General features: G+C 37.0%; 1 protein-coding gene and 2 pseudogenes across 1 annotated transcript; all 3 read left to right on the top strand.

Annotated features, from left to right (window-relative positions):
• Positions 1-1,868: 1,868 nt before the first annotated feature.
• Positions 1,869-4,629, top strand: LOC103403618 (galactinol synthase 2-like; annotated as a pseudogene).
• A 120-nt stretch (positions 4,630-4,749) lies between these two features.
• LOC108169703 (stress-response A/B barrel domain-containing protein HS1-like) lies at positions 4,750-6,375 on the top strand (annotated as a pseudogene).
• Positions 6,376-7,055: 680 nt separating this feature from the next.
• LOC103403501 (stress-response A/B barrel domain-containing protein HS1) lies at positions 7,056-8,921 on the top strand. The gene is made up of 2 exons (XM_008342345.4): positions 7,056-7,231; positions 8,576-8,921. Exons 1-2 carry the CDS (start codon positions 7,092-7,094, stop codon positions 8,763-8,765), a joined length of 330 nt encoding a protein of 109 aa, XP_008340567.1. The 5' UTR covers positions 7,056-7,091; the 3' UTR covers positions 8,766-8,921.
• Positions 8,922-14,226: the final 5,305 nt, after the last annotated feature.

The following is a 14,226-nucleotide window of genomic DNA, read 5'->3' as shown; positions in this document are numbered from 1 at the left end:
TCATTTCTTCTTCAAAGACAAAACACCAAAAAAATATTCTTGATCCCATTATCTTTTCCTTTGTTTTCATCATGTTTTCTGCTACCTACTTTCATTGTTGTATTTGTAAATGACAAGATTTGACTCTCTTACCAAATCAACCGGAAAGAAATCCTTTTAGGGAAATGAGGATATATATTTTCCCCTTAGTAATTGATGGAGTGTAACGTTTCAAATCTTCTGTACCTTGAAGCACCCATTATTTGTAAATAAATATTCAAATAACTATTACAGATTCAAATTAGTTTTATAGTAAATAAAATGTCCAAAAATAGCCTAGTGGTGAGGGTGTGGATAAGGGGTGGGGTAGAATTAGGTCCTAGGTTCGAAACCGGGTGGGGGTCGGGGTGGGGTGGGGTTAATATATATATAATGTCCAAAAAATAACCCAAACTAATTACATATCTATGTTTTATCGACAGTGCTATTCGCACACTCTTTTTACCTCTCACATACTTTGTTAACTTTTATCTTTTAATTTTCTTAAATTCTTTCGATCGTCCAACCGAAAATTGAGAAGAGTGTGTGAGAAGTAAAAATGGGCGTGCAAATATCACTCCCCTATAATGGCCTTTCAATTACAGTTAAGTTGATTGTATTCCATAGGGATTGTAGTTTTTCAAGAAACGGTGAGAAGTAAAAATGGGCATGTAAATATCACTCCTCTATTTATATTTAATGGCATTTCAATTACAATTAAGTTGAGTGTATTCTATAGGGAGTGTAGTTTTTCAAGAAATGGTATGTAGCATATAGAAAAATCTTCCTCGATTAAGTTGCCATGAACGAATTTCTGAGTTAAAACGGAAATGGAAACAAATTAAACATTACAATTCTGAACTATCTTTTGAAGCTTCAGCTAGAAATAACAAAATTTAATTTGTGTTATATATTAACTTGGAAATAATGAATGTCTGAAATCAAGAAAATCTCTATAATTTAGACCAATCTACTTCCAATGTCGATCGAGGATCAGAAATACGATCGGCTTTAATTTAATTTCTCACCAAAGAAAAGAGAAGTAAAAGATACAGAGGATAAAAAAATATATATACAGATTGTGCATGCTTACGTCTAATGAAAGCAATATTCTTTGATATATGAAAATTGTTTTATTTGATGATATTTGCATGCATGACATATGGCTTATGAATTTGCACGCCATGTTGTATTTCTCTCTGGTTTTCGTATTACTCATGCCCGACGGTTTAACACAAATAGATCGGACAAGTCAGCTTTTTTTAGATGACTTTTTAGTTTGAAGTACTTCCAAATCACACTCATGATATTTAATTTGAAAATTTCCTTCCTAATCATCAATAAAATTGCTATCGTTTTGTTTAAAAAAAAAAAACATAAATAACAATTTGGGTCGTTTCTGTTAGAACATAAAGAGCATCTGGTATGGACACTGACTTCCAGTACATATACATAGTTGATACTATCATGTATTTGCCAAATCTCAAATCGTTAATATGTTGTGGGTTGAGTATTGAGCTCAAACAGGAAAAGTTAAGCCTCATAAACATCATATATTATTGTTATGTCATGTCATATTATTATGCCGTGTTACAAGTTCATGTGTTAGAAAATGAGTTGTCGAAGTAATTAAGTAGGGAATTGTCCTAGTGGTTAGGGTCTTTTTTTTTTTCACTCATTACACCTTGGCTTCAAATTCTCTCACTCTTTAAAATAGATTAGTATAGAATATCACTTATAATAAAAAAATAGTAAACAATAAAAATGAATTACTAACACCATATTTTAATGTAACAATTGCACTCGTCACTTTTTCCTTGCCACTAGTTGCAAAGTTTAGAAAGATTACGAAGAATCATTTACTTCAATGAAACTTTCCACCCTTGGCATTTCTCCCATATTCATGCCAGCCGCATACACATGCTTTTCGTTCATGCCTCTATATAAACTGATAACTACTAGTACTCCTCAACATTTAATTTTCTTGTTCTCTACTTCTAATAATCTTCTCAAATTCTCTGTAATCTCTTCCCCTACTTTTGTCCAAATATGTCACCTGCAGAGACAAACGGTTCAAAAAGGGCCTATGTGACCTTCTTGGCTGGCAATGGAGACTATTGGGAAGGTGTAGTTGGCCTAGCCAAGGGCCTAAGGAAGGCCAAATCTGCATATCCTCTTGTGGTGGCTGTTCTGCTTGATGTTCCTGAGGACCACCTTCAGATTCTTCAGTCTCAAGGATGCATTGTTCACGCAATTGAACCTGTCTACCCTCCTGAAAACCAAACCCAATTTGCCATGGCTTATTATGTCATCAACTACTCCAAGCTTCGTATTTGGGAGGTAGTATTCTCTCGTCAAATATACGCAGCTTAAACGCGTTTGTTTGTGCAATGAAATATGCTGTCGGTGTAGTTAAATGTTTTGTTGGTGTAGTTTAAAATGATTGTCGGTGAAGTTAAATGTGTTGTTGGTGTCGTTTAAATTGATTGTCGGTGAAGTAAGCATGTTTAACATGTTGTCAGTGCAATTTAAGTATGTTTAACATATTGTCGGTGTAGTTAAACATGTCGTTGATGTAGTTTAAATTGATTGTCAGTGAAGTAATTAAGCATGTTTAACATAGTACAATTTAAGAGTGTTTAACATATTGTCGGTGTAGTTAAACATGTTGTTTGTGGAGTTTAAACATGTTGTTGATGTAGTTTAAGCATGTTTGACATATTGTCGGTGCAATTTAAACATATTATCGGTGCAATTAAACATGTCGTGGGTGCATGTCATTGCAGTTTAAGCATATTTAACATATTGTCGGTGCAGTTTATCATATCTTTTGTACAATTTAACATATTGTCAATATAATTTAATTAGATTGTCAATGTAGTTCAAGCAATCAGTTTATTTGTCGGTGTAGTTTAAGTAGTCAGTTTATACATATTGTTGGTGTAGTTTAAGCCATATGTTTAATCAAAATGTTACATAATTAGTGGTTCAGATTATATTCTATAAGCGCAAAATATGAAATTGTATGGTGAGGCAAAAGAGAATACTTTTCCTAATTTAAATGATTTATAAGTCGTAAAGTGCATTTCAATCATGCAACTATCTACCATATGTGTAAACTAATTTGATTATGTGTATCAACTTGTAGTTTATGGAGTATGAGAAGATGATATACTTGGATGGACACATTCAAGTGTTTGATAACATTGATCACCTTTTCGACATGCCTGAGGGCAGTTTTTATGCCGTGATGGATTGCTTTTGTGAGAAGACATGGAGTGCGTCTCCACAGTACAAGATTGGATATACTGCCAGCAGTGCCCTAAGACGGTACAGTGGCCGGCCAAGTCACCACCACCTTACTTCAATGCCGGCATGTTTGTCTTTGAGCCTTGTGTTCTAACTTACCATGATCTGCTAGAGACCCTTGAAGTTACCCCTCCTTCCTCGTTCGCCGAGCAGGTAACAGGATAATCTGTTTATATTTCTGTGTTGATATCGCACGCCACAAACGCAAGTCATTTCGGGGTTTTTTGAAGAAAAAAAATTATAATCGTGTGTGATCGATCGATTTGAAAATTAATTTTGATGATCATATGCAGGACTTTTTGAACATGTTCTTCAAGGACATATACAGTCCTATCCCACCTATATACAATCTTGTTTTGGCTATGTTGTGGCGCCACCCTGAGAATGTGGACCTTGACAAAGTGAAGGTTGTGCATTACTGTGCTGCGGTATGTTATAAGTTATAACCAAAACTCATATATGTATAGATCACTTAAACATCATTCAATTTTCGTTATGAATAAGGAAAAATTCTCTAATTAGACTGTGAATCTCGATTAGTCATGAAGTTGATTTTCACCAAAATAAATCATTAAATTGATCACTTAAATATCATTCAATTTTTGTTATGAGCGAGGAAATGTAATTAGATAGTGAATCTTGATGGTGGATGAAGTTGATTTTTGCCAAAATAGAACTTCAAATTTACGGTCACGTACAAAGATTGCCTAAATAATTTGGAAGGAAATGTTCTCATATGAGATTGTGGATGATTTATCGAGTCGATTTTTGCCACAATAAACACTTTAAATTCACAGTCTAATAACATAATTAAGTACAAGTGTATGATGCAAAACCGAAGTTTGATTAAATTGAGTGGGATGTAGGGATCAAAGCCATGGAGATACACAGGAAAGGAAGAGCATATGGAGAGGGAAGACATAAAGATGCTGGTGAAGAAGTGGTGGGACATTTATGATGACACTTCACTGCATTACAAGAATGATGGTCGTGTGGTGAAGGCTGAGGAGCATGTGAAGCTTCCACCCTTTAATTCCGCATTATCTGGGACTGACAATGATGACCAAAGAAGTGTACCATCTGCAGCTTGATCAACTGGTTATGGGGTTTAATGTGACGCCGTTTTGGCTCTGAGAACCACACCTATATGTAAGAACTATATAGCTATACCAACTTGTATAGTGTAGGAAACTACACCTATTAATACTCTATATATATGGGTTGTGTTTGTACTTTGTAGTGTGACCGAGTTTGTGAATAAAATGATAAGTGGTGCTATCTATACACTTATTTTTACTTCTATACACCTTTTGTTAACTTTTTGTCCTTTCATTTGGTAGGCTCACTTAATTAAACAAGCAATGGTTGCAATAATTGTGAAATGACTGGCAGTTGACTAAGAGAAAAAAACGAGAGAGAGATATGGAGGAAGCAAAGGGAGTGGTGAACCATGTATTTCTAGCAAAATTCGAACAAGGAATCGCAGAGTAAGATTGAAGAACTCATCGAAGGCTATGCCAACCTCGTCAATCACATCGAACCCATAAAGTCTTTCAATAATACCGACTTCTTCCACTCTCGAAAATTCTAATATATGTTCCGGTATATCCTATACCCCTAGATTTCTGTCCTTTAAATCTTGTTTATTAAATCCTTAACCAAAGAATTTAGCGGCCAAAAATCCCAGCATATAATGTAAGCTTTGTTAGAGCTGCTCACCTGTTTAACATGTGCTTAAAGGATTGAGATCATAAGAGATTAGGATTGACTATACTTGTAAGCTATCAAGCAATGTATGTGGACTGATATATAGCTAAAGTAATTCTGATATGAGTAGATATATCTATACTGATATGAATAGTATGGTTTCGTGGTGATAATGGTTATCAGTTTGATAGTTTGATAAGGATTACATGATGGGAAGTATCCTTATCAAATACCACCATTTAGGATATATAATAATTAAGGTCCCCTGTTCTCAAACTAATTACACATAAAAAGATATCAAGCCCCATTGATTGTGGCAGTGCATTTGGTCTGTGTTGAGAGTAGAAGAACCCTTAGTTCATTGCAGCAATGACGTCACAAGGTTAGTGGTTAATTTGGTATTGTGATTTACTTATTCCGCATATATTGATCTTACATATAAGTTATATGATTGGTTCTTGAGCAACTGATGCAGCTACACGTTTAAAGAGTTGATTAATTTCTTTACCTGATTTTAATTGCAATTTGTTAACCTGGGAAGTTGCCTGCTTAGTTTGGCTGTGTGAAGTTGAGTTTTCAGATTTTTTGTTTCCTGATTCACTATGGGAGTCAGATGGGTCCTCAAAACGCTAATTCTTTTGGCAAGTTTAGCTGCCTTTTTTTGGGAAAGGGCAAATTTGGCAAAATTTTCTGCTTGAAAGAGGTTGAAGAATAATATATAATGTATATTCTGGCACGTCTCTTTGAAATCTTGACAATATATCACACACTGCAATTGAATGTATCATCCTAACCACATAATACATGTAAGATCAAAGAGCTGGGTATCTAACTTAAACGTCAATCTTTTACCTGAAATACTTCCCTAGTTTTTTTTATAGACTATTTTACGCAAATTTATCGTCTTTGTTCGTGTATGGCTGAAGAAATTTCTCACCCGCACTTAAACAAAGTTTTCCAGGAATTCAGAGAAGTTACAGCTAATTTGTGTGTCAACCATTAGTGGTATATGTGGTCTGCATAACTTCTCAATCCATTTCGTTTGTTAATGTTTCGTAATCTGGGGAAAGCTTGTGAGCGTTGAGAACCTGCTGATAAGCTAAGCCCGCTAAAACCAAATTCAAATGGTTCTCCTATCTCATCCAATCCTTCGCAACTGAAAGTTTTCAACTCAGTCTGAATGAATCAATGGTCCTGTCTTCGAGTCTACCTTTGAGAGCGCGGAAGCTGTTGCAAAGTACATAGCTCATCCTGCTCATGTTGATTTTGCAAACTTTTTTCGATTCGCGTTTGGACAAAATCTACGTGTTTGATTATAAATCACCTACAGTTGGTATATAAATTGGAACAAGGACTATCCAAGGTGTCGATATCATGCCTATTATTGCACTGATTGGAACTTCATTAGCTTTGTAACAGACCACTGTGTTCTATCTGATTTTACACTGCATGCATGATGCCATTGAAAAAGGTGCGGCCTAACCAAGGGCCTCATGAAGACCAAATCTGCATACCTTCACTCTCAAGGATCATTGTTTATGCAATTTAACCTGTCTAGTGTCCACCCCTCCTCAATACTAAACCCAATTTTCCATGGTTGATTAGTCATCTTGTCACAAAATACTCAAACCTTCGTATTTTGGAGGTAATTTATCTTATCAGACATATTGTCGACGCAGTTAAAAAATATTATCGATGCAGTTCAAACATATTGTCGATGCAATTTAAACATATCGTTGATGCAATTGTAACAGTATAATCAAACAAAATTCTATAAAATTAATTGTTCGGATCGTATTCTACAAATGTAACATGTCAATCTGTCTATGGAAACGATATAATGTTCTTTCTAATTTAGGGAAATTTTAATAATTTAAGTAGGTGACTAATGTTAATACATTTTTTTTTTGGAGGGAAATGTTAATACATGAATGTAAAAGAATGTGAGTCCACAGAATCACACGACACGTCGTTTCCTTTACAATACATACGAGGTTTGGTGTGTGGGGGGTGGGGGGGGGGAGAGAGAGAGAGATAAGAGAGATAGAAATAGAGAGATGGAGGAAGCGAAGGGAGTGGTGAAGCATGTAGTGCTAGCAAAGTTCAAAGACGGAATCGCAGAGAATAAGATCGAAGAAATCATCAAAGGTTTCGCCAACCTCGTCAACCTCATCGAACCCATGAAATCTTTCAACTGGTAATCATCCAAGTTACTTGTAATATCTGTTAAATGATAATGTTTTGTATTTAACTTCATTTCTTCTTTTTGTTGTTGTGTTTGGCTCATACATTTGTGAGTAATTATGAGTCATGTGTTAATAACAATGAAGTGACCTATGTTTGCTTTCGGTGGAAATATCACATGGTGTGGGTTGCATGAAAGTTGCAGACAAAGTAAAAACAAAAGTTTGGTGGACATCACGAGTAAAGACATAATGATGATGCTTGCTTTTACTTTAATGATGATGTTTGTTTTTTGCTTTAATGATGATGTAAGACATGATGGCTTGGCCCTAATGATGATGGCTTTGCCTTATATTGAGAGTGTTTGCCGAGGGAGAGTTAGGGCATCAGAAAAACAACCAAGGGGGAGAGAGAGCATCCGAAGGAGAACACAAATGAGAGAAAATATAGAGTAAGAGTGAGAAACTCTTGGGGAGAGTGAGTCTCTTGGGAAAATTCTATGAGTGGGTGTACAAGGGATTTGGGATTGGGTTATGTCGATTTAACTCATGTGTACTTGTACTGTTATTCTCATAGTGAAGAGCAATATCTCTCCGGGGACGTAGGCAGGATTTTGCCGAACCTCGTAAATTTCTCGGTGTCTTTATTTCTTGTATTTTATTCTGTTCAACTGAGTGTGATTTTGGTGAGGTTGTAATCTGAATCTCGTTTTCGCACTAATGAACGGACCAAGGCACAACACTTGTTCCTGCTTGGAATTCAAAGAATTGAATCTTGATGCATTTTTTACCTGATTTTTGCAATTTGATTGTTGATTTAGATTAGCTTTTCCCCAGTCTGATCAATACAGAGGTTTTGGTGCTTATTTGACTGTGGGAGTCAGATGGGTCCTCAAATCCTAGATTTTTAGGCAAAATTTAGATGCCGTTTCTCGAAAGGGTGCAGCTTTAGTTAAACTTTGATGCTTGAAGGGGGTTGACGCTTCAGCTATCGGTTAAAGTTGCAGTTTTTCTCTTGAAAAGAGTTAATTTTATTGGGTGGATATGTTTGCCAAAAACTCAAATTGGTATGATAAGGTTCACTGTTTTCACATTTGGCATATCACACTAGAGTTGCTTGTATCAAATATAGGCCTCGTTTGGTTTCTAGGATTGGATTTGAATGGACAAACACGTAAATTCAGTCCTCTAGACCAAACGAGGCCGTATGGTATTATCATCAAAGAGATGGACATCGCTGCTGCAATTCCCCCTTCCCTTAAAGCTGTCGAACGAGTAGTAAATTCAAGTAGCGTTCTCCTGAGTTAGACAAGTTTCTGTTAATGATGTAAGTATTTGGTTCGTGTTTTTGTGATCAGGGGAAAGGACGTGAGCTCTGAGAACCTGCATCAAGGTTTCACTCATATCTTTGAGTCGACCTTTGAGAGCACAGAGGGTGTTGCAGAGTACGTAGCTCATCCTGCTCATGTTGACTTTGCAAATTTGTTCCTTTCACATTTGGAGAAAGTCATTGTGATCGATTACAAACCAACTGCAGTAAGTGTTTAAATCGGAAGGACTATCCCAGGTGTCATGTATCGTCCTATTTCTCTGAGTGGAACTTAATTTTCTATGTAAGAGTTTGATTCAGGTCTGTTTTACCTGATTTACAAACCCTATGTAGAATGAAATAATGAAAGAGAGGAGATAATTGTTTCCAAGTCATTGGTTTTGCCTCAACTTTTTGTTGGAGTATGTGGCCAAGTGGCCAACTTTTGGCTATAAAAAATTATAAAGAAAAAAAAAAGAAAGGACAACATGATTATGTTTCCTTGTTTTGTGGCATGTTTTGTGGCTTTTTTTAAAAGCCATAATTATGATGTTTGTTTCGGATAGAAGAGAAGAGATGGATAGCTCATTTTTCAGTAGAGAGAGCTGAAGAGAGAAGTGAGAGCTGCAGAGAGAAGTTAGAGCTCTTTTTCTGCAGAGAGCCTAAAAGGAAGAAGAAGCTGCTGCTTCATTTGGTTAGTAATCATCCATCAAAATAGGTGTTGTTGTAATAGCTTTGAGCTATATGTATAGAGAAGAAATTATTCATTATATTTCTTTCTCTATTTGTTTCTGTGGTGTGTGAGAGTTATTGGGTGTATTGGGTTAGTTGGGTTGTGAGATTGCCAACACTTTGTAAACTCCCATTCGGTTGATAGTGGATTATTGGGTGAGCTCCTACTGCTTCGAGGACGTACTCCAGTTACACTAACTGTTGAGGAACCTCGTTAAAATCTTGGTGTCTTTAATATTTTGTTCTTGCATTTTATTTGATATATTTCCTGTGGGTTATCAAGAGTTGGTTCTAACAGGTTTGGTGCTATCCTAGTACAACAATTGGTATCAGAGCACTGGTTGCTCTTGGGTACTGTCTAGTTGCCAAAGATGTTAGATGGGCAAGATGAAAATCCTTTTGGAAGCAGCTCCGGGTTTGCAAGAACTACGGTGCAAAATGCAAAGTTCGAAGTGGAAAAGTTTGATGGCACAAACAACTTTGGGATGTGGCAATGTGAGGTCAAAGATGTGTTGGCTCAACAAGATCTACTTACCGCTTTGGGAGAGAAGCCAGAAGCTATGTCGAAGCCGGAATGGGAGAAATTAAATTTGTGGGCTTGCTCTTCAATTCGGTTGTGCCTTGCAAAAACTCAGAAGTATTTTGTGATGCGGAAGACATTAGCAAGTGTGTTGTGGCAAAAATTGGAAGACAAGTATATGACAAAGAGTGCAGAGAACCGGCTACACTTGAAGAAAAAGCTCTACCGCTTCCAATACAAAGAAGGTACAAAAATGATTAGACACCTTGATGCTTTTAATAAGTTGATTGCCGACTTGTTAAATTTAGATGAGGATATTAAGGATGAAGATAAGGCCTTAATATTGTTGAATTCCTTGCCGGACTCTTATGAGCATTTTGTTACCACTATTATGCATGGTAAAGAAACTGTGAAATTTGAAGATGTGTCAAATGCCTTGATGAATTATGAAATGAGGCATAGAGATAAAAATCATGATAGTACATCTGAAGCTTTATTTGTTAGAGGTAGATCATCGGAGAGAAGATCATCTTCTAGTAGGAAAAAATCACAGTCTCGACCTAGAGGAAACTCTAAAGGTAGAAAACCTTTGGAAAGAGATGAATGTGCCTTTTGTCGTAATAAAGGCCATTAGAAGAAAGATTGTCCTAAATTGAAGACCAAAGGCAAAGAAAGTTCTGAAGCTAATGTTGCTGAGGTTGAAACAGATTTTTCTGATTTTGCTTTAACCACTTCCTCATCATTTGCTTGTGCTACTAAGTGGGTGTTGGATACGGGTTGTACTCATCATATGACTCCTCACAAGGATTGGTTTTCAAGCTTGAAAGAGTTTGATGGTGGCGTTGTGTTTATGGGAGATGACAATCCTTGCACAACAAAAGGGATTGGTACAGTTCGTTTGAAGTTGCATGATGGCATGGTTAAAGAGTTGACAGGTGTTCGGTATGTACCGAATTTGAAGAAAAATCTTATTTCTTTGGGTACTTTGGAATCCAAGGGTTTCAGGTTTCATTCAGATGGACAGACATTGAAAGTTACTTATGGTGCACTTGTTGTGATGAAAGCTCCTAGATGTGGCCATTTGTATTTATTGCAGGGAAGCACTGTGACAGGTGAAGCATCTGTAGTCTCTGAAAATATGGGCACATCTGATTCAGATACTACTAGATTGTGGCATATGAGATTAGGCCATGCCGGTGAGAAAGCTCTACAAGGGCTTGTGAAACAAGGTCTTTTAAAAGGTGCCACGACTTGTAAGCTTGATTTCTGTGAGCATTGTGTCTTAGGAAAGCAAACTAGAGTGAAGTTTGGTACTGCTGTACATCAGACAAAGGGCATTCTTGATTATGTGCATTCGGATGTTTGGGGTCCTACAAAGACTCCCTCTTTGAGTGGTAGACATTGGTTCGTGACCTTTGTTGATGATTATTCAAGAAGGTCTTGGGTCTATACTATGAAGCACAAGAGTGAGGTGTTAAGCATTTTCTTTGGTTGGAAGAAAATGGTTGAGAACCAGACTGGGAGAAAGATTAAGATTTTGAGATCGGATAATGGTGGTGAATACACATCCGATCATTTCTTTAAAGTTTGCAAAGAGGAAGGAATTGTGAGACATTTCAGTGTTCGGGGAACTCCACAACAAAATGGAGTTGCAGAAAGATTGAATCGAACCTTGCTTGAGAAGGTTAGATGTATGTTGTCTCAATCGGGTTTAAGCAAGTCATTTTGGGCAGAGGCAGTTAATTATGCATGTCACATCATCAACCGGTTACCCTCAGCTGCTGTTCAGGGTAAGACACCAATGGAGGTATGGACTGGAAAACCTTCTTCTGATTATGACTATATCCGTATTTTTGGTTCACCTGCTTATTTTCATGTGACTGAAAATAAACTTGATCCTAGAGCCAAAAAAGCTATCTTTCTTGGCTTTAGTAGTGGTGTCAAAGGTTACAGGTTGTGGTGCCCAGAGATGAAAAAAATTGTAATCAGTAGAGATGTGACATTTGATGAAGAAAATATGTACAAAGTCTCTGAGAAGAATGTGAAAGATGTCCAACAGGTGGAGCTTGAGAAAGTTGCCTCTGGTACTTCAAATCCTATTTCCGCTGATGTCGAAGCCACTACAAGTGAAGAAGTTGGAGACCATGAGGATGTTGAAGAAGTTGAACTTGAAGATTCTATTCAAGTTGAAGAGGAAGTTTCACCTCAAGAGTCTATTGCCAAGAACAGAGGAAAGAGACAAATTACCAAGCCAGCTCGGTATAGTGACTATGTTTCTTTTGCTCTTCCTATTATCACTAATGAGATTCCATCCAATTTCGAGGAAGCCATTGCGAGTGAGGAGAAGGAGAGGTGGTGCAATGCCATGGGTGATGAGATGAATTCTCTTTTGAAGAACAAGACTTGGGAGTTAGCTAAATTGCCTAAGGGCAAGAAAACTATCGGTTGCAAATGGGTGTATGCCAAGAAAGAAGATGCTGATGAGAAAAACAATGTGAGATTTAAAGTAAGATTAGTTGCTAAAGGGTATGCACAAAAGGAGGGCATTGACTACAATGAAATATTTTCTCCAGTTGTGAAGCACTCCTTAATTCGTATTATGTTAGCTCTTGTTGCACAATATGATCTTGAGCTTGTGCAACTCGATGTGAAGACGGCTTTCCTACATGGTGATTTGAATGAAGAGATCTATATGTGTCAACCAGATGGGTATATAGTGAAAGGGAAGGAAAATTTGTTTTGCAAATTGAAGAAATCACTTTATGGCTTGAAGCAATCTCCAAGGCAATGGTATTTGAGGTTTGATAAATTTATGAGAGGCTAAAATTATTCTAGAAGTCAATATGATCATTGTGTGTACTTCAAGAAGTTGCAAGATAGGTCTTTCATTTATTTGTTGATATATGTTGATGATATGTTGATTGCCTCAAAGAATGTTGAAGAGATTGAAAAATTGAAGAAGCAAATGAAGAATGAGTTTGAGATGAAGGATCTTGGTGAAGCGAAGAAGATCCTTGGCATGGAGATCACTAGAGATAGAGAGAAGGGTTTGGTCAGTTTGAATCAAAGACAATACCTTGAGAAATTGATTCGGAAGTTTGGAGTTCATGATTCAACCAAACCGGTTAGTACCCCTTTGGCTCCTCATTTAAATTGAGTTCTCTACAGTGTCCTAAAAATGATAAAGAGAAGCTGCAAATGAAAAATATACCATATACAAATTTGGTTGGTAGTTTGATGTATGCAATGGTATGCTCTAGACCGGATATTGCTCATGCAGTTAGCATGGTGAGTCGATATATGCATAATCCAGGTAAAGAGCATTGGCAAGCAGCTAAGTGGATATTGAGGTATCTCCATGGTACTCGAGATGTTAGTTTATGCTTTGAGAGAGATGACTCTGGTATTGGTCATTTTGCAGTTGGTTATGTTGATTCAGATTATGCAGGTGATCTGGATGGAAGGAAGTCTACTACAGGCTATGTGTTTACTATGGCTAAAGGGTCAGTTTGTTGGAGGTCCATTTTGCAGTCGTCTGTTGCCTTGTCTACTACAGAAGCTGAATATATGGCAATTGCTGAACCTATAAAGGAGGCCATTTGGATACATGGGCTGATTAGAGATTTGGGGGTTGATCAGAAGCAGGTGGAGGTACATTGTGATAGTCAGAGTGCCATTTATTTGGCTAAGTATCAGGTTCATCATGCGAGGACCAAGCACATAGATGTGCGTTATCACTTTGTTCGTGAAATTGTTGGTGAAGGGGAAATCATTCTCCAGAAGATTCCAACTAAAGACAACCCCGCTGATATGTTGACTAAGGTTGTTGGTGTAGCCAAGTTTGTTCACTGTTTGAACTTGGCTCACATTTTGCCTATATAAAGAAGGCGTTGAGCAGTAGGAGTTTTGGAGCATTTGGCTCTGTATGAGTTGTTCTCTTGCTAGTGTTTGGGAGTGTTTTTGTGTTGGTTGGCTTATCATGGTGATTTCGGAACTTGGCCAAGGTGGAGATTGTTGGAGTATGTGGCCAAGTGGCCAACTTTTGGCTATAAAAAATTATAAAGAAAAAAAAAGAAAGGACAACATGATTATGTTTCCTTGTTTTGTGGCATGTTTTGTGGCTTTTTTGAAAAGCCATAATTATGATGTTTGTTTCGGATAGAAGAGAAGAGATGGAGAGCTCATTTTTCAGTAGAGAGAGCTGAAGAGAGAAGTGAGAGCTGCAGAGAGAAGTTAGAGCTCTTTTTCTGCAGAGAGCCCAAAAGGAAGAAGAAGCTGCTGCTTCATTTGGTTAGTAATCATCCATCAAAATAGGTGTTGTTGTAATAGCTTTGAGCTATATGTATAGAGAAGAAATTATTCATTATATTTCTTTCTCTATTTGTTTCTGTGGTGTGTGAGAGCTATTGGGTGTATTGGGTTAGTTGGGTTGTGAGATTGCCAACACT

Source organism: Malus domestica, chromosome 16 (assembly GCF_042453785.1).
Source record: "Malus domestica chromosome 16, GDT2T_hap1".
Classification (NCBI taxonomy): domain Eukaryota; kingdom Viridiplantae; phylum Streptophyta; class Magnoliopsida; order Rosales; family Rosaceae; genus Malus; species Malus domestica.
This window is presented reverse-complemented; position numbering and strand designations above follow the sequence as displayed.

Bases quoted from the DNA above. Each gene is read 5' to 3' on its own strand.
- LOC103403501 (XM_008342345.4), top strand. From the start codon at position 7,092: ATGGAGGAAGCGAAGGGAGTGGTGAAGCATGTAGTGCTAGCAAAGTTC. The intron at 7,232-8,575 runs GTAATCATCCAA...TTTTGTGATCAG, and splicing joins CCCATGAAATCTTTCAACTG to GGGAAAGGACGTGAGCTCTG.